The following is a 19409-nucleotide window of genomic DNA, read 5'->3' as shown; positions in this document are numbered from 1 at the left end:
TCATCAGGAATTGACTGTCATTTCTTCTTCTTTTTCTATCCACTCCCTCAATTCCATTCAACAAAGCCTTTTCTTTTCCACTAAGTTTCGTGCACGAGTCCTATTCCATTTTTCTACTTCTGTGGTAAAGCACTTAATTTTCTTCTCCCAGTTTCCTTGTTTCCAACTATCTTTTACCACATCAATGAAGTCATCTTAAGGTAGCCAGGATGCTTGACATCTGAAAGGGGGTTTTGCCTATCTATGGTACTTGAAAGGTGAACATTTGACAAGTAGCAGGTGATGTTCAGAACCTAATCTATTTAAGTGATGACCTTTGGAGAATGGGTACAAATTCGTCCAGGAAGTATTAGAGAAAGACCAATCAATTCTTTCCTTTATTAGATTCTTTTCCTAGGTGTATCTATTCCCAACCCATTGTCTTTCTATTACTTGTGAATTATGAATACACTTTTCAAAATGCTTCATGGAAAGAAAATTCAGTTGAGCACCCCTAGATTTATTAGCTACTAAAAAGTAAGCATTAAAGTCACCTATTACAGTCCAAGACTGAACAAAGTTCTGGATTGAATTTGCTAAATCCTCCCAAAGAATTTTTCTCTTGCCAATTGAAGTTTCAATGTAAACATAGGTAAGGTAAAACATTCCATTATTTTTCTTCTCATTTACTCGTACATGTAAGAGTTGGGTGGTGGAAGAGATATAGTTAATCTTCACAGTATCACTATTCCATAGGAGCCATATACCCCTAGCAAAGCTAGTAGTTTCCACTCTAATCGAATTCGAGAACCCCAGATTCTTGACTATTTTGTTAGTTTTTAACTACTAAACTGGGTTTCCAGTAATATCAAGATATTAATCACTTTACCCTTCAATAAATATTTATTTCTCCTTGGAAGAATTTGAGGTGGTGCCTCTACAATTCCAGGCTATTAAATGCATAAAAAGAAGGGAAGCTTGCAGAAGGAGAGCTACGTCTTCTCATGAGAATTCCCCATCAATGCATCCTCACCAGCTACTATCTCCTCAACTTCATCACAAGTTTCAAACCATAAATCTAACACTTCATTTGTGGCCTCTTCTACTTTATGCTCCTGCACAGTTTTAAGAGGGTCTGGTGGTTTTGGGGAGCTCACCATTTGATCATCAATTTCCAAGTTCGCGTGAATGTCTGTTACAACAAAACCGACTGTACTCTCTTGTATATTTGTATCCTTCTTGCTAGTGCATGGTTGGTTGATGATTAGCTTCCTTTTGTCCCCCTCTTTCACTTCTTCATTCAAAATGTCCAACAAGCTCTTTGCTGTCACAGACCCAATTATGAGTTGATGGGCCCTTGAAACATGCATTCTTTTTTTAGAGGAGAAACAACTATGGGCCCAGTTATCTGGGCTCTTTTCATTCTAGTCTTCATTTTCCTTTCTATGCCTTTATGTTTGTTGCTTGGACTCTGGCCCATTTTACTTTAGGGTGAGTAACACTTATAAACCTAAAAACCTTACTTTCTCCCTCCTTGACTTGTTTTTTCTCCTTTTGGCTGCCATCTACTTCCATCTCTCCAGCTTCCTAGTAGCTACTCTCACCTTTCTCAAAATCTCTCTCTTTTACCATTGATACTGCTGTCTTCTCTTCTTTCCTGATTCATGTCACTCGTGTCCTCCTCTTTCGTCTTCCAATCTTTCATTTTTCTTTTATTCTTCAAAGAAGGTTTTTTTTTTCTCTCTTAAGGGTTCTGCAAGTTTTGGCTCATTGAGGACATCAAATTGGGTAGCAAAGCATGCTTTTTGCTCTTTACTATTTGACTTTCCTTCTGTAGGTATCAATTTCTGCCCCTTTTCCTTATCTTCTCTTGTAATTTTCTGTTTGATAGGATATTTTGCTTTCATCCACACTCCATATACCTTGTTAGTGGCGTCTACTGGATTGCTAAACAGATTTTGCTTTTCTATGTTGTCAGTCTTCTTTTTTGACAACCTTTTTGCCTGAGGCTATATTGCTGGAGGTGTTGATTTTGTGTTTGTTGGGGTGTTTAGTGGGCATTGTTCTTGGTTGTGGTCATGTCTCCCACATTTGAAGCAGATGATCTCAAGCCCTTCATACTCCACGTGATAAACTCATCTCCTAAGTACAAATTTGGATTTTAGGAGTTGATTTAGATCTGCCTTCACACTAACTCTTACACATTTTCCTCTTTCAACCGTGATATTCTGATTATTACAATGAGCTAGAGCATTTAGGTCCACCTTTAAAGCCTTTTCAATAACCTGTCCTAGTTTGACCATGCACTCTTCTAAATACACATGGAGTGGTAGAGTTGGTATCTTCACCCAAATAGCCACCTTCCTTACCTTAGTGCAGTACGGATTGAAATTTGGGCTCTACCTTTGAATTGCAAGATAATGCCCTAAATCACCCAAGGGCCATCAAATAGTAGCTGTCTACATAGCTCCTTATTAGTGTTTTGGACACAAAGTACTTATTTGGTAGATCAATAAGCTCAAAGTTTGTGGATTTTAAGAGCCATTGTATTCTATCCTTCATTTTCTCTAAGCTTGTGAATTATCTTAGGAGGGTAATAATCAAAGCATCTTTTCATGGTCTATCTAGATCCTTCAATCTCTTATTAGGCATATTTAGCCTAGGTAGACTTTTGGTTAGTTTCTACTGCTCCTCTGTTAGCGTTGGAATCATCTCTTCCTCTTCCTTCAACCAGTTTTCCATTTGCTTATCAAAGTCTTCATCTAAGTTTTGTTCTTCCTCTATTCCTAGAAGCTTAGCTTTGTATGATATCTGCATTTTGGGAGGCCTTTTTATCCCCTGTTGGTTACTGGGTCAAGATGAAGGAGTACTCAATCCTCTAGTGTTCAGCTTCAGGTCATCATTTTTATGACTCACCTTGTGCTGTTGTTTACTTAGATCCTCCATAGCTACATCATCAAACATTTTCTTCGTGTTTCTTTCTTGCAAGTCTTCTTCCTCCTTAGACTAATCAGGATCTTGCAAAGGAAGCTCCTCAGAATTGATTGAGGCACTTGTAAGCTCACTCGCTCTCTCACTAGTACTCCTACTCTCACTCATCTCTCGCAGGACCTCATTTTCTTTTGTCCGCATCCATTCTCTATTCGGGGATCTGATTCAAAACTCAATAAAACTATAAAGATTTTCAAATTAATTTTTCCAATAATTAATATATATATATATTTAAAACCAAGTTCAAAACTGCGTGATTTTGATAATAGGAAAAATTACAATCAAATCCCAAAAAAATTAATTATCTTATAATCTATTGATAATTTTAAGAGCATACAATAACAAGTTTTAAAGTAAGAAATGACAACAAATTCACATTAATCCCTTATTATTAAGATTTTTTAATAATTAAATTTCTTTCTTGACTTCACGTTAATTTCCCTTAATAATAAGGACGGAGGGAATTAAAAAAAGGGAAAATTTCACTGAAGGACCGCTGAAGGCAATTAATTTCCAATAGCCCCCAAAACAATCTGACAAGTCACTGCAGGACCATGGGGGTGAATTGATATTAATTTCAAAACTAAAAAGACAGTGTTGCCCCTCAAACTATTATTCTGAAATTTGAAGTCTTCTCTCTCTCTCTCTCTCTCTCAACTCCCGATATCTGAAGCCCCTCTCGTTCACTCTCTAAAAATTCTAGTTCATGCAGTGAAGGAGATCGTTCACCTCACTGTCGCTACTGTTGTGGTGAGGAAAGATTTTGCCATCGTCATTGCTCTGCTGCGGAGAGCCTTTGTTGTCGCCCTTGCTCTAGCAACGAGAGCCTCCATCACCGCTCCTGCAAGTGTTGGACGAGAGCCTTTTGTGTAGATATGAAGCTGGTTAAACTAGAAAAGCTTGCAGGAACGCGAACTCTACATGAATTTATTGATGAATACAGTTTGTTTTTATTTTAATAAACAGCTATTTTTGTGTGCATATGAACCTCAATATGTATTTTTGGAATGGTTCACGAAGTGGTTATGACAATCCGTGAGTTGAAATCTATTTTGTATGGCTATGAATAGATGGAGAATTTCATGATGGTACTTAGAGGTAAACTGCCCTAAGTACTGAACTGAAACTAGCTAGCAACTATATAAATGTGTGAACAAATTAATCGACTTGCAAATGGACGTATTTTTATTGTTAATGCATGTATTCTTATTGCAAAGTTCCTAATTCCACTTGTAAACAGTCACTTCCAGATTTGTGAATTGACGTGTTCAACTTTTTAAATGAAATAAATCTACTTGCAAAAGGACGTATTTCTATTGTTAACGAGTGTATCCGTGTTGCAAATTTTCTAATTTCACTTGTGAACCCTCACTCTTAGGCTTGTGATAAACTTTTTCAATTGAACCAGCTCACTTGCAAATGGATGTGTTATTCTTATTAATATACAAATCCTATTTGCAAATTTTCTAATATCAGTTACAAATGATCCCTCCCAGACTTGTGAATAATCATATTCAACTTCTTAAATTCAACTAGCTCACTTGTAAATGGACAAATTCTTGCTGTTAATATACTTATCCTTCTTGCAAATTGCCTAGGAAGCACTAGTCACAATATCCCTTGTGTGATAGTCATTTTCTATTACTCATGAGTTCATTCATTATTTTGAGTTTGCATTGATGCGCTTGTGTTAATCTATTGACAGTACTTATTGTTGTGTCACAAGAATAATACACTTCACTAAAGTCTGAGTTGTGGTGACTCATTACTCCAAAAGAAATACACAATCAGTTGCTATTGCAAACTACTTCAATGGATAAAGACAATAAAAAACAAAACAATGACATAATGTGTTAAAATTTGTGTATGGAGAATTTGCACGATTTTTGTTTTAGGGAATATACTATGAGTAGGTTACATGTCAATTAATTACAATTTGTTGTCTTTCCCCACTAACTTACAAGTATGTGATGTACTATTGACAACTCGAATTAGAAAATTTACAATAAGAATATGTTGATTAACACTTTGATGTCATAGGTATTTGGTTGTCATATTGGCAATTAGAATTAGGAAATTTGCAATAAAGATACATTGATTCACAAGAGAAACTTGTCCATTTACAAATGGACTAATATAACTAAAAAAGTCATACATGTTTATTCACAAGTCTGAGGAGCACTAATCACAAGTGGAATTAGGTAATTTGCAATATGAATATGCATATTAACAATAATAACCCGTCGATTTGCAAGTGATCTAGTTGAATTCTAGAAGTTGGACATGATAATTCATGTTTGGGAGGGACTATTTGCAACTAGAGTCAAACAATTTGCAAGAAGGATAAGTATATTAACAATAAGAATTTGTCTATTTATAAGTGAGCTAGTTGAATTTAAGAAGTTGAACATGATTATTCACAAGTCTGGGAGGGATCATTTGTAACTGATATTAGAAAATTTACAAATAGGACGTGTATATTAATAAGAATAACAAATCCATTTGCAAGTGAGCTGGTTCAATTGAAAAAGTTTATCACAAGCCTAGGAGTGAGGGTTCACAAGTGAAATTAGGAAATTTGCAACACGGATACACTCGTTAACAATAGAAATACGTCCTTTTGCAAGTAGATTTATTTCATTTAAAAAGTTGAACACGTCAATTCACAAATCTGGAAGTGACTGTTTACAAGTGGAATTAGGAACTTTGCAATAAGAATACATGCATTAACAATAAAAATACGTCCATTTGCAAGTCGATTAATTTGTTCACACATTTATATAGTTGCTAGCTAGTTTCAGTTCAGTACTTAGGGCAGTTTACCTCTAAGTACCATCATGAAATTCTCCATCTATTCATAGCCATACAAAATAGATTTCAACTCACGGATTGTCATAACCACTTCGTGAACCATTCCAAAAATACATATTGAGGTTCATATGCACACAAAAATAGCTGTTTATTAAAATAAAAACAAACTGTATTCATCAATAAATTCATGTAGAGTTCGCGTTCCTGCAAGCTTTTCTAGTTTAACCAGCTTCATATCTACACAAAAGGCTCTCGTCCAACACTTGCAGGAGCGGTGATGGAGGCTCTCGTTGCTAGAGCAAGGGCGACAACAAAGGCTCTCCGCAGCAGAGCAATGACGATGGCAAAATCTTTCCTCACCACAACAGTAGCGACAGTGAGGTGAACGATCTCCTTCACTGCATGAACTAGAATTTTTAGAGAGTGAGCGAGAGGGGCTTCAGATATCGGGAGTTGAGAGAGAGAGAGAGAAGACTTCAAATTTCAGAATAATAGTTTGAGGGGCAATACTGTCTTTTTAGTTTTGAAATTAATATCAATTCACCCCCATGGTCCTGCAGTGACTTGTCAGATTGTTTTGAGGGCTATTGGAAATTAATTGCCTTCAGCGGTATTTCAGTGAAATTTTCCCTTAAAAAAATAAAGTTATGCAGATCTTGGGAGAAGCCAAGGATCCTGTCTGCATCTTTCCAGGCCACTTTTTCATTGCAGTGCTCACTGACGAGGAAGAACGCGAAAGCCATCAACCTTTTTTTTTGGAGTGAACAGAAAAATATATAAATTAGAACAACTGTACAAAGTCAACAAGAGCAATAACATCTAAGCTTCGGGATTGACAGAACTAAGGAGATCCAGAGCAGAGATGGTGTGGCGTACAATGGTTTGAACAAAAAAAAATTATATCTTTAGGGGAAAAGCCATCATACCTTTAAGCACTGTTTGGTTAGAGATTTTTTAAGAGGAAAAGAGAGGATGAGTTAAACATTTTTGGTTTAGAAAATAAAAAAGACGGAAGAATTTTTGTTTTTTGTTTTTTAGTGCTCCTCTCCCTTCTTTCTGTTTCCCTTCAAATTTGAGATTTTTTAGAATGGAGAAAAATTTTATATATCATCCTGATTAAATTATCCTTAATAATTATTTAATATTACAGGTTTGCCCTTTCTTACTAAAACCACTTTTTTCACCTCCTCTTTTTTCTCAAATCCGCTGCTATTCTTTTTTGTCATTCTCAATCTTTTGCGTCCAAGACTAACAATGAATATATACAAATATTTTGCATGTAGGGACAATAATGCATTTTATTTTTTATTTTTATCATACTTTTAGAAGTATAAAATTTTAACAAGCATATTGAAATTAACGAAATGATATGTTATAATTAATAAAAATTATTATTTAAAATGGATATAATTTTTGTGTTACATGCAGGTATGGTGATTAATTATTTGAGATTCATAAATTCGAAAATAATAATTCTAATTTAAATATTATAATAAAATGATAAAAAAAATTTAAATAAAAAGATAAGAGCATTTTTATCACTTTATAGCTAGTTCTCATTCCACTCTCCTTTTGAACCAAACAAAAAATATCCCCTCTTATCCCTTTCCTTTGAACCTAACAAAATCATAACCCCATTTGGCCATTTTCCCTCCTTTCCTCTCCCCTCTTTTTAATTAACCTCCTCTTCCCTTCTTTCTATTGAAGCAAACAAAGCCTTAATTTACTAATCAGGACCTGATTTCCATTTTGGCGGCTCACGCGTCTTGCGGATAACCCACGCGTCTCTTTTCCACTCAACGTCGTCTTTTGTTTTTTCAAATCCATCGTTGATCGCCGCCTCCTTCTCACACTCCTCGCCTGCTTTTTCCCTCTACGTTTGAATCATCTTCTTCGTAGCGCATTTCTAATCGGTCCCTCAAAATTCAATTCTCACATTCCTAACTACCCCGTATTCCGCGCAGGTTTGTGCCTCTGGTCATTCATCTCTCTGTTCTCTCGTGCGCATTGTGTTCTCTGTGCGTTTTATGAAAAGAAATTACGAGCTGTTTTTCGTTTCTTTCTTTCTTGGCATTCATCTTTCCCGCTCTTTTTTTCTAAAGCTGCATGCAGAGTCCATTGCACATGAAACTCCTTTAAAATAAAAACGGTGGGAAGATCACTGAATGGGTTGTTCCATTTCAATTAGGATGTTTGGTGATTGTACAGTTTGATATGTTTAGTTTGATTATGGATTAAATTAATATTTCATATTCAGGCAAAGAAAAAGCATTTTATAACTTGACTAAGCATATGTTTGCTTTTGTTTGAGCCTTTTTTGCTTCTTCTTTTTTTGTTGCCGTGTTGAAAAGTTGCATTTTCAAGTTGCTGATAGAGCATTTGGTTTTCTCCTATCTTCTGTTGAAGTATGTTCTTAAAGTCTTCCATCTGTGTATTAGATTATGATCCAAATCTTAAAGTCTACCATCTGTGTATTAGATTATGATCCAAATTATTCTGGCCACAATGGCAGTCCCCTGCTTGTTAGTCTCTGTTTTCCACTCTGTTCTGTTTTGATGTTTTAACTCGACATTCTTTTCTAAACACTTTAAGTTTGTGATGTCTCTTTATTCCTTTAATTTGTGGCGATTTAAATTTTGAAGAAGTTTTTCTTATCGTCCTATTTTGTCATTTGCAGAGGAAAATGCCAGAAATTCAGTTGGCTATGCACACCATTAAATCACATGGAGCTAAAGTGGCAAGAATACATTTGCATGACTGGTTAATTCTTTTGCTTCTTGTCGTCATTGATGTCATCTTGAATGTGATAGAGCCGTTTCACCGCTTTGTTGGAGAGGGGATGCTGACTGACCTCAGATACCCAATGAAAGATAATACTGTCCCCTTTTGGGCTGTCCCGGTTTGTCTTTCTTTGAGGAATTGTTTCATTCAAAAATGAATTTGCATCTTATCTTGGCCTTTGTGGCATGATCTGTGTAAATATGAAGTCTTGAATTTTAATTTCCTGGATAGATAATAGCGGTATTGCTGCCACTGGCGGTCATTCTTGTCTACTATATCAAGCGAAAGGACATTTATGACTTTCATCATGCTATATTGGGTACATTTTTTATGCTTTAAAAGCCCTTTCCGTCTATCTCATTTGTGCGTCACTCTGCCATAATTTTTTTTTTTTTAACATTATGTGTTGCCAAATGCACTTTTCAGGGCTTCTATTTTCTGTTCTAATTACTGTGGTGATAACTGATGCTATCAAAGATGCTGTTGGACGGCCACGGCCTGACTTCTTTTGGCGATGTTTTCCTGATGGCAAAGGGGTGGGTTCTTTAATTTATCAACTAACCATTTTTTTCAGAAACAACAATAATGTTATTTCCATGATGCACATTGCTTTACTTAAGTTATCTGCACAGTTAACACGGCATTAGCGCATGAGATGTTCAGGTGTTTGATCCAATAACAAGTAATGTTTTGTGCACTGGAGATAAGAGTGTCATCAAGCAAGGACACAAAAGTTTCCCCAGTGGACATGCCTCTGGTAAGTAATCTGATGGGCCTATCTGCAATGTACCCTAGTTTACGGGTATTGTGTTATGTGGTTGACAGAAAATAGGAGAGAGATAGGATGCCATAACAGCTATAAACTAGCTCATATCGTAACAGACTATCCTCACTAACTAACTAGCATTCTTTTTGTCGTTAACACATCATATTGTCGCTTAGTTTTTTTGTTACATTGTTTAAAACCTCAGATCTTCACTTGCCTAACCGCAATCATATGCTTAAATTTCATAAAGTGCTTCAAGTTATCCAAGTTCTGGACCACACATGGATTAACGTGTCCAGTGTGAAGTTACTTTGGATAATAATAGAAAAGAATAACACTGTCATGACTCAAATTGTCATTGAGAAACAGGCTAGCTACAAAAGTAAAAATAAGGTACAAGCTTCTTGAGCTGCCTCAAAATAAGCTAACCGCTATTTAATTGTTCTTTATGCAGGGTCTTTTGCTGGTCTAACCTTTCTTGCATGGTATCTATCTGGAAAGATTAAGGTATTTGATCGTAGGGGTCATGTTGCAAAGCTCTGTATTGTTCTCTTACCAATCCTCATGGCAGCTATGGTTGCAGTCTCACGTGTTGATGATTATTGGCATCATTGGCAAGATGTGTTTGCCGGAGGTCTAATTGGTGTGTTGTTTGTGGTCTGAAAATTCTTGTTTGTATTTGACTAATTATTAACGCTTGCGTTTTTCCAAAATTCCTTATGTGAACTTCTTTTATGCAGGAGCGATAGCTGCTTCTTTTTCTTACTTGCAATTCTTTCCTCCTCCATATGATGCAGATGGTATGTCCACGAATTGTTCCTTGTCCTATTTAACGCACATTGAATTGTTGTGACAGTCTGCTTTTGCTCTTTCTTTCTTTGTTTATTTTTTTTGCCAACCTGCTCTTCTTCTGTCAACGTATATGTTCTGTGACAGTACTTTGGTTCAGCATGTTAAAGTTATGCTACAAAGAAACATGTTAATCATCCCTTGAGCTGAGCCTGTTATAGATATTAATAAAAACCGATCATGAAACTTTGCTTAATTGCTTAAGCCTTGGCTTGCAATTATCCTGAAATGGTATTAAAGCTTTTAGGTCTGAGTGGACGAGTTCAATCGTTGTTGTTCCCATACGTTCTGTTCAAGTTAAAACTATAAAGAAATACATGATAGCGCCTTCCATTAACTACATCTATAAAAATCTTTCATTTTTTCTTTTTGGAGTTGAATTAACCTTGACCATGCTAAAGGATGGCTGAATGTTATATCTAAATTTCCATCCAATCAATTATCATGGAAGTTGCCTCTAGCATAATCTTTAAGTTATGGAGGAGCTGCTTTATGATTTTTGCTATAAACTATGATTGTGATATTGGATTTCTCTTGAATATTTTACACTACATCTTCTCCTGGCATATGCAACCTTTTTAATAATGTTTCATAAAACTATATTAGTAGGAGTATCTAATAATGTTTATGTTTTCTTTTTATATTTAATTCCTTGGAGTGCTGAAACTTTGAAGGAATGATGTGATTAGCATTTGTTTTGCATCTGGATAATATTTCTTTGAGCTTGATTATGCTGCAGGTTGGCCTTTTTGTTTTCTGCATGGTCAACTGTTAATGGTACATTTAGCCTATGTGGCTTTCATTTAGGTACTTAGCTTAATGTTATTGCCAAAATATTAAAACACTGTATGGTGCTTATAGCAGCACATGTTTAAAATATTCCATCAACCTACACTAAATGTTAATGAATATTGTCACTTAGGATAAAGTTTGAATTTTGTGTAAAGGCCTTGCTAGTTGTTAAACCTGGTGTCTACTCTCTTGTGCTCCACTATGTCTCCTCCGAGGGTCAGGCTTTTGATATATATGTTCAGAACTTTCGAATATCTATATCATTTTCACATATTTGTGTATAGGTTGGGGCCCTTATGCATATTTTCAGATGTTGGCTGAATCTCAAAATGGTGCTCAAGTTTCATCTACGAACAATGACATTATCAGCCCACAAACTGGTGAGATCCATATTGTAAGTATTCCACCTCAACATGATGGGAATATTGGTTGAAGCAATAACTGGGATTCAAGTTCAACTCCTATATTTGATGGATCGCAAAATGCAAGGAGACAAGGACTTCAGTCTCTTAGTGAAGAGACACGTGAAAAGATCAGATGTGCATATGGTCTGCAGATTTCTGCTTCTGTAACTTCCTGGAAGACCTGAAATTGACATATGCTCATTTCCTCAGATTAGATAGGATACTTCCAGTGTTTGAGCTCTGAACAAATGTGATTCTGAGATGATTACAGAGGAGTGTATGATTTTTGAGAAGTTCCTTGAAGAAGGGGCTAATACGATATATCCTAAAAATCAATCAATTAAAATAAATCATAAAAATATGATACTTTTGTCATTTTTATCTCTAATACCATCATTTTCAATTCAAATTAATGATAATAAATGCAATTTAGCCTACTACGCATGATAAAATTCCCAAATAAGATATGAAAAACTATATAAAGATAGGGACTTCTCGGCGGCTGGCTTGGAATAGCAGGTGTGAAAAAAAGAAAAGAGGGGGTGGGCGAGCCAAACCAAGAAAAGATACACCACCATGTTAGCCCCTTTAAATTATTTGTGATCCTCAAAAAGTCATAACACGTGGAGGGATATTCATTCATGTCTGCATATTTCTGGGAACGGCCTTGACTGGGAAGGGCATGATCCAATCTCGCGTTTTGCTTCCTTAATCATTATCTTGTTAATTATTATTCCATCCTGCAAATTAAATTAACTTGTCCTGTTCAGTCTAATTGTAAAAAACAATTTGGTGTTTAATATTGGACAATACTGCTAACTAGTTTGTTATTTATATTCAATTGTCCATTAATCTCGTAGCTTTCCACCCATCTCTTAAATCGTCCATGCATGTTAGGTTTTGACTCAATAGGCATATGCCTGTGTTACATACTTAAATGCTTGAAACTTGGCTTCTTAGCTGATGTAAGACATTCTTTCTCTGTTTTTTTTTTAAAATTTTTTTTCAAAGCAAATTTCATCTTGTGTGAATCCAAATCCAAGGAAGAAATTAAAAAAAAATTAATAAAAAAAAAGATAAAGCATTGAGCACCTGAATTTTATTTTCCTAGTGCATCCAACACCCTAATCATATTTTTGGAACGCATTCAATATCATGATATTATTTTTTTAGCTATATTGAAAACCCTAATATTTAAGGCATTTATGCACTAAAAATAAGATCAGTATGTTGGATGTACCAAGAAAAACAAAATTATCATGAAAAGGTAGGATGCTAAATACATTTTTAAAAAAAATGATCGAGGTGTTGAATGCACTTCTATTTTTTTTTTTTTTTAAAAAAAGGTAAAGATGTAAAAATAACGAGAGGAGAATAAAAGGTAAGAGCGTGTTTGCCTTCACCGTTCAGCCAAATGTTTAAAATGACAATATTATGGAGAATCATTGACTTGGGTTTCGTATAATCAAAAGGTTTTTAGATAATTCTCCGCCAGATACGGCTTCTATGCTATGAATATTTCTAACGCATTATTAATTCTTAAATGTTTTACGTAATGAGACCATCCACTTCACTATTATTTTACTCCTCCGGTCCTTAATATAGGACATATTTAATTAATTTGAAAAAAATTAGCTAAGTTAGTTACTCATAAAAAATATGACATGTTTTTCTTAAAACACCATAATAATCTTTCTTAATATCTTCCCTCCCTCTTCTACTTGATTATGGTTGATGGAGTATCCACCGGGGTAATTTAGAAAAAATTGATAAATATGAGAAATAAGGTTTATATTTAGGATCAAAATCAATTTAATAATTAGGTCCTATATTAACAGAGAAGTACTTTTTTTTTTTGGAAAAGGAAACTCACCACTCATATCCAATGCTTTTTTTAGATCCTGCCCCTTAACATGAGTTAGATATCCGAACAATTGACAAATATGGATTTGAGAAGTGAGAGTATGTCATTTAATGAGTTACCTTCTTAACTAACAAGTGAGTTTTTTGGGATTCAAACCTATGTTATCTTTTTTAAAGTTAGTAAAGCTACTTACCACCTAGATCAACGCTTATTAGTAATTATATATATTTTGAAAAAATAGTAAATAAAGACCCTTAATATGTGAAATTGTTATTTGGATCCCTCAATTTGGAAAATGGCTTCAGAACACCTGGTCCTATATTGCAAGTATGAAATCTCAGTGAAATGTTTGAAATCACAACTTAGATATGCTAGATGACAAGTTAACTATGAGACATGACAAGTTCATTTTGGCAAATAATGATTTTAGTAGACCAAATAACAATTTGCTTAAGGATATACTAAATGACAAGTTGATCATGGGAAATGACAAGTTCACTTTAGCAAATGACAAATTCAGTAGACCAAATCATAACTTGGCTGAGGGGTATTTTAGACATTTCACCAAGATTTTATATGTACAATATGGGACTAGGTCTTCTGAAGCCATTTTCCAAATTGAGAGACCCAAATAGTAATTTCACATATTGAGGGTCTTTATTTGTCATTTTCGCATATATTTTTTAATCACATTCTCCCAATTGTACACATGCCAATTAGATATTCAAGGTATATTATAAATTTAAATTGAGTTTAAAATTAGTAGGTTAATTAGTTAGAGTTTTTCAATATGCAGGTATATACCATTTTTTCCCAATAATATTCTTTGAGAAATTGCATGGGAAATAATAAGTGAAAAACAATAAATACTTAAATAAAAGCAAACTATTGACTATAATAAAGAAAAAAAAAATTACATTCCTCCCATAATCTCATTTGTTCTTTATTGCGATATTCATTATGCTTTTATTATGTGTTTAATTTTTCATTTTTAATATCCAACATGTTTAATAAAATATAATATCGTCTGGGAAAACGAGTCTCAAGAATGGAAGAACAATTTGAGAAGTTATTTTATTTCCAAAGACCTCAAATTTGCCTCTCACTTAGTGCCATTTTATCAGGTAAAATACAAATTATTTCCCATTAAAATAGTGCAATTTTATAAGTTGAAGGATATTTACTATTATTTATTGCTCAAACAGTACAAATTTATAAGTAAAATTACGAGTATTTACTACTTGGAGTCCTTAAAGCATACTTTTAAATTTAATCCTTAAACATGCCTTTTCTCCAATATAGTTTTACCTATGTAGATACTTGCAATGTATACTACCTTCAGTCCTTAATATAAGACTTTATTTGACTTTTATTATAGTGTTAAATATAAGATCCCAATCCACTGTCTTTCATATTTATGTATTTTTTTTTTCAAAATAATCATTCTAACAATGATAGTTATAGCCAATACACTTGATTAGCAATGATATTTTAGGAGAGACAACACTTATTTATTACAAATAACTAACTTAACTTATTTTCTTAATCTCCTCAAATTAGTCAACTAACTCTTATAATTAGGATCGGAGATAGTATCATTTTGTAGGAAGGCCAGTGCCCCTTTCCCATATAACTTCTTCCACCCCACCATAAAAGAACTCGTAAATAATGTTAATTAATTAATTAAGCTGTAATTAAAATATCCACTTAAAACATTTATGATTAAAAATAAAAATATACATATTTATTAATAAACATGATCGTTTGAGACTTTAGGTAACAGTTCAAACCTCTTTACTTAAATAGGCTCATCTGTAGGATCAAACCAACACAAAATATAGGCCTCTAACAGACCTCTAACCTATTTTGACCCTGTTAAACAAGACGTTATATTTATAGTTTCGTAGCATATCCAAGCTTTTCCTTGGCATTATTAGTTGTACATGCTAAATACGCTGTAGAAATATACATACATACATGCATACTTAGAATTGTATTTCAAAACATCTAGAGGCATGAGCATATGGTCCTAATCTATTAAAAAACATTATAAAAAAAAAGGTTAAATTCAACAAATTAATAAAAAACAATGGGAAGAGAATAAAAAGTAAGAGCATGTTTGCCTTCATCGTTAAGCCAAATGTTTAAAACGACAATATTATGAAGAATCATTGACTTGGGGTTCATATATAATCAAAAGGTTTTTAGATAATTCTCCACCAGGTGTAGCTTCTATGTTATGAATATTTGTAACACATTATTAATTCTTAAATGTTTTGCGTAATTTGACCATCCACTTCACTATTAAATTATCTTTTCTTTTTTTTTGCATGAGGGAAACCTACCAGTCAGTACCTGAACAACTAAGTAGTCTGGATTTAAGAAGTGATTACCTCCTTTACTAACAAGTGAGTTTTTTGGAGTTTAAACTTATGTTTTCATTCTTACATCTAGTAAAACTACTTATCACCTCGATCAACACTTATTGGTAATTAGCGTGTTTTTAATCACACTCTCCCAATTGTATGCATGCCAATTAGAGATTCAAGGTATATCATAAATTTAAATAGAGTCTAAATTTAGTAGGTTAATTAGTTAGAGTTTTTCAATATGTAGTTATATACAATTTTTTTCCAATAATATTCTTTAGGAAATTGCATGGAAAATAGTAAGTGAAAAACAATAAATACTTAAGATAAAAGCAAACTATTGACTATAATAAAGAAAAAGAATTACACTCCTCCCATAGTCCCATTTGTTCTTCATTATGATATTCATTATGCTTCTATTATGTATTTAGTTTTTCTTTTTTTTAATGTCCAACATGTTTAATAAAATATAATATGGTTCGGGAAAATGAGTCTCAAGAATGGAAGAACAAATTCAGAAGTTATTTTATTTCCAAAGACATCAAATTTACCTCTCACATAGTGCAAATTTATCAAGTAAACTACAAGTATTTCCCATTGAAATAGTGCATACAATTTTATAAGATGAAGGATATTTACTATTATTTATTACTCAAATAGTGCAAATTTATAAGTAAAATCACGAGCATTTACTACTTGGAGTCCTTAAAAAAAATACTTTTAAATTTAATCCTTAAAAATAATTTTTCTCCAATATAGTCTTATCTACATATAAATACTTGTAATGTACCATTCTGTAGAAGGGCCACTGCCCCTTTCCCATATAACTTCTTTCCATTCCAGTATAAAAGAACTCCTAATGATAATGTTAACTAACTAATTAATTAAGCTGTAATTAAAATATCCACTTAAAAAATTTGTGATTCAAAATTAGAACCGTCAAAACAGGCTGAAACCATCGGACCAACCCGTTTAAGCCTTTTTAAGTAAAGGGTCGGGCTTGTATTTGATGATGCTGAAAACAAAATTGGGTTTAAAATTTAGGGCTCAGAAATAAAAAGGCCAGTCCTTTTAAACCCACCTAATTTTTTAATTATCAAGATATTTATATAATTATGGATTTGTTTTTTATGGATAAGTCTGAATTAGAAAATTATTTAGAAGAACTAATACTTAATCTATATAATTGAAAACAATCAGATGTCTTGAACTGGTGGAAGGACAATTAAAATCAATTTTCAATTCTTTCAAAGGTGATAGTTGATATTCTTAGCATTTCAATCACTAATGTAACTAGTGAATTTTTTTTACTATCGATTCACATGTCTTTACAAAGTATAGAAATTTTCTTATTTTAAAAAATATTTAGACTTTCATTTGTATTCGTAACTACTATATAGTTTTACTTTAGACAAAGTGATGAAAACAAAAACCTTGATATTTTTATCATGAAAAAAAGCACACCTCTAGTGAAGAACAATCAAATATTCTTGATTTTGATGATGGTGATGAAGATGAAGATAATAATCATGTTGATGTTCTTAATTTTTAGTTGCTTGGTTTTTATCATTTTTCTTTCCCTATTTTATTTGGTTTTTCTTAGTTTGGATAATACTTCATTAATGTTTGATGTTTTTCTTTATACATCATCAGTTTATTTTACTAATATTATAATTTGAATAAAAAAATTTAGAAGTTTTATTGTTTTAATTTCAAAACGATTAAAGAGAATTTAAATTTTAAAAAAATAACATAAAAGGACCAGTCCTTTTAGACCCTGAGTCCACACGTCCGAGGGCCGGCCTTTAATAATATGATAATTTTAAAACATGCGGGTTTTAAAAGGCCGGTCTTTTTAAGCTTTGATTCTTATTGACAACTCTATTCAAAATTAAAATATACTATTACTCTTTGACTCTAAAATATATAATATATTAATAATCCATGGACCAACTGGGACGGGCAGCTGCGGGTCATAAAAAACTGGGACGGGTAGCTGCCAGCTCGGCGTGTGGTCCATTATTCGGTTGCCTTTCTTTGAATTGAATTTTGTTTTTGTTTATCTAATCCACAGAATTTCTTGGAGATTTCCTCCAAACAAGCAAGGTATCTTAGTTGCTTTTTATTTTTTTTAATTCCCCTTTTTCAGGAAAAAAAAATTGATGATGGCACTCACCTACAAAAAAAAAATGTTAATAATTTTGAGAAATTTAGAGTGGGGTAATTTTAATATTTTATTGAGTGTATATATTAACAACCAACTATCTAAACCTTGTTAACAAATTTTTATTTATTTGGGTGAACAAACTTTATTGAAAGTTTCAAAATAGAAATAACGAATATGAAAATATAAAGGGAAAATGCCAATTTAAAACCTGATTGGAAAATTAATGCTAAATAAGAACTATTCGATTTGTGGAAAATTGTAAAAAAATCATAAGTTTCCTTAGTTAAAATAGAAAGTTTAAAGTATTGAGGATGTTCTTATTTACTATTAAGTCAGGCCTTGGATTAATTCGCTTTTAAGTATATAAATGTATAAACATATGAATTTAAATTTCTTTGGACATTAACCCCTGCGTATTAAAATGACAAGAAATAAGTAAAAAAATAAAAAGTGATTATAAAGGAATAAATAATTATGTTTTCATTTTAAAAGTAGTAAAAATAATTTATTAAAAATTTGAAAGCATGTACTCACATAACTATGACACAACGTGTATTTTCCCCCCTAAAATGCCTCAATTGATTTTAAAATTTTAACAAATATTTAACGAGACTCATAAAACCCAATTATATATAACGAAGGGCATGGTCAAAATGTCGAAGGGGATAATTAGTCTCTTATATTCGGATCTCTTGACCTAATTTACAGTGATTAAAAAATAAGTAGTTTTTTCTTTTGTAATTAACATGTCAATAATTTATGATAATGATTCTAAAACACCTCTTCTAAAACACCTTTCATTTATTAGACTATTGACTTCCAGTGCGTTAAATAGAGAAACTTAAAATTAAAATACTGAACGAATACGTGCATTCATGGAAAATTGTGGATAATTATTGGGTGAAAAAAAAATTATGATTTTAATTTTTAAAATTTTTTTTACTATATACAAAAAAAAAAGTATATAAGAAGAATTTTATATCAAACGCAAAACACTTTTTTAATGTACTTTAGCCAAACATTTAAAAAAATGTTAATTGTTTCACATTGAGGATGATTAGAACTTAAAATAGAAAATCTAGCAATTTACAGTTTAATTGGTTAGGCCGGATGTTGAACTAATAATATAATAATTAAATAAAATTTTTATAAAAATAACTGTACATAATAATATATATGAAATAAACTCATAATAAGTTTAATAGCAAACATAATAACATTATCATTTCGGTCTTTAATATATGCGTCACTTGTAATATATTTTTGCATAAGAAATGTATTAAATTGATAAAAAAATTTTAATTTTATTCTTATTAAAAAAATTTCCCCTCACACTCACAAATCATTCTTATATTTTTCTATTCTTTCTTTTATGAAATAAATAAGGGTGAAATTGATTAAATTGGATCTGAACTTAAGAACGTTTAGAAACCCAAAAAAATCCAAATAATTTGTCTCTTATCTTCCCACTTAAAATCCAGTCAATGGTTATATAATACGTTAGTTGAACCATCTGGTTTTTTTGACACTATTGTCTGTTTCCCGGCCGGCTGGCCCCTCAATATTATCACAAACGGGAAGAAAAGTTGTTCAGATTTTAGCAGAAGCCAAGGATCCTGTCTTCTTCTTCCCTGAC

General features: G+C 32.7%; 1 protein-coding gene across 1 annotated transcript; it reads left to right on the top strand.

Annotated features, from left to right (window-relative positions):
- The first annotated feature begins 8445 nt into the window (after positions 1-8445).
- LOC114716982 (lipid phosphate phosphatase 2-like) lies at positions 8446-11748 on the top strand. Its single transcript, XM_028902060.1, has 7 exons — positions 8446-8680; positions 8794-8881; positions 8989-9098; positions 9226-9319; positions 9783-9971; positions 10069-10128; positions 11254-11748. The coding sequence occupies exons 1-7, from the start codon at positions 8465-8467 to the stop codon at positions 11400-11402; spliced, it is 906 nt and encodes a 301-aa protein (XP_028757893.1). The 5' UTR covers positions 8446-8464; the 3' UTR covers positions 11403-11748.
- The last annotated feature ends 7661 nt before the right edge of the window (positions 11749-19409 follow it).

Source organism: Neltuma alba, unplaced genomic scaffold, assembly GCF_004799145.2.
Source record: "Neltuma alba isolate B1F8T4 unplaced genomic scaffold, ASM479914v2 tig00011700_pilon, whole genome shotgun sequence".
NCBI lineage: Eukaryota > Viridiplantae > Streptophyta > Magnoliopsida > Fabales > Fabaceae > Neltuma > Neltuma alba.
The sequence above is the reverse complement of the archived record's forward strand: the minus strand, read 5'-3'. Positions and strand labels throughout refer to the sequence as shown.

Excerpts from the sequence above, each read along its gene's own strand:
- LOC114716982 (XM_028902060.1), top strand. The coding sequence starts at position 8,465 with ATGCCAGAAATTCAGTTGGCTATGCACACCATTAAATCACATGGAGCT. Across the intron at positions 8,882-8,988 it reads CTTTCATCATGCTATATTGG|GGCTTCTATTTTCTGTTCTA; the intron begins GTACATTTTTTA and ends TGCACTTTTCAG. Across the intron at positions 9,320-9,782 it reads CCCCAGTGGACATGCCTCTG|GGTCTTTTGCTGGTCTAACC; the intron begins GTAAGTAATCTG and ends TTCTTTATGCAG.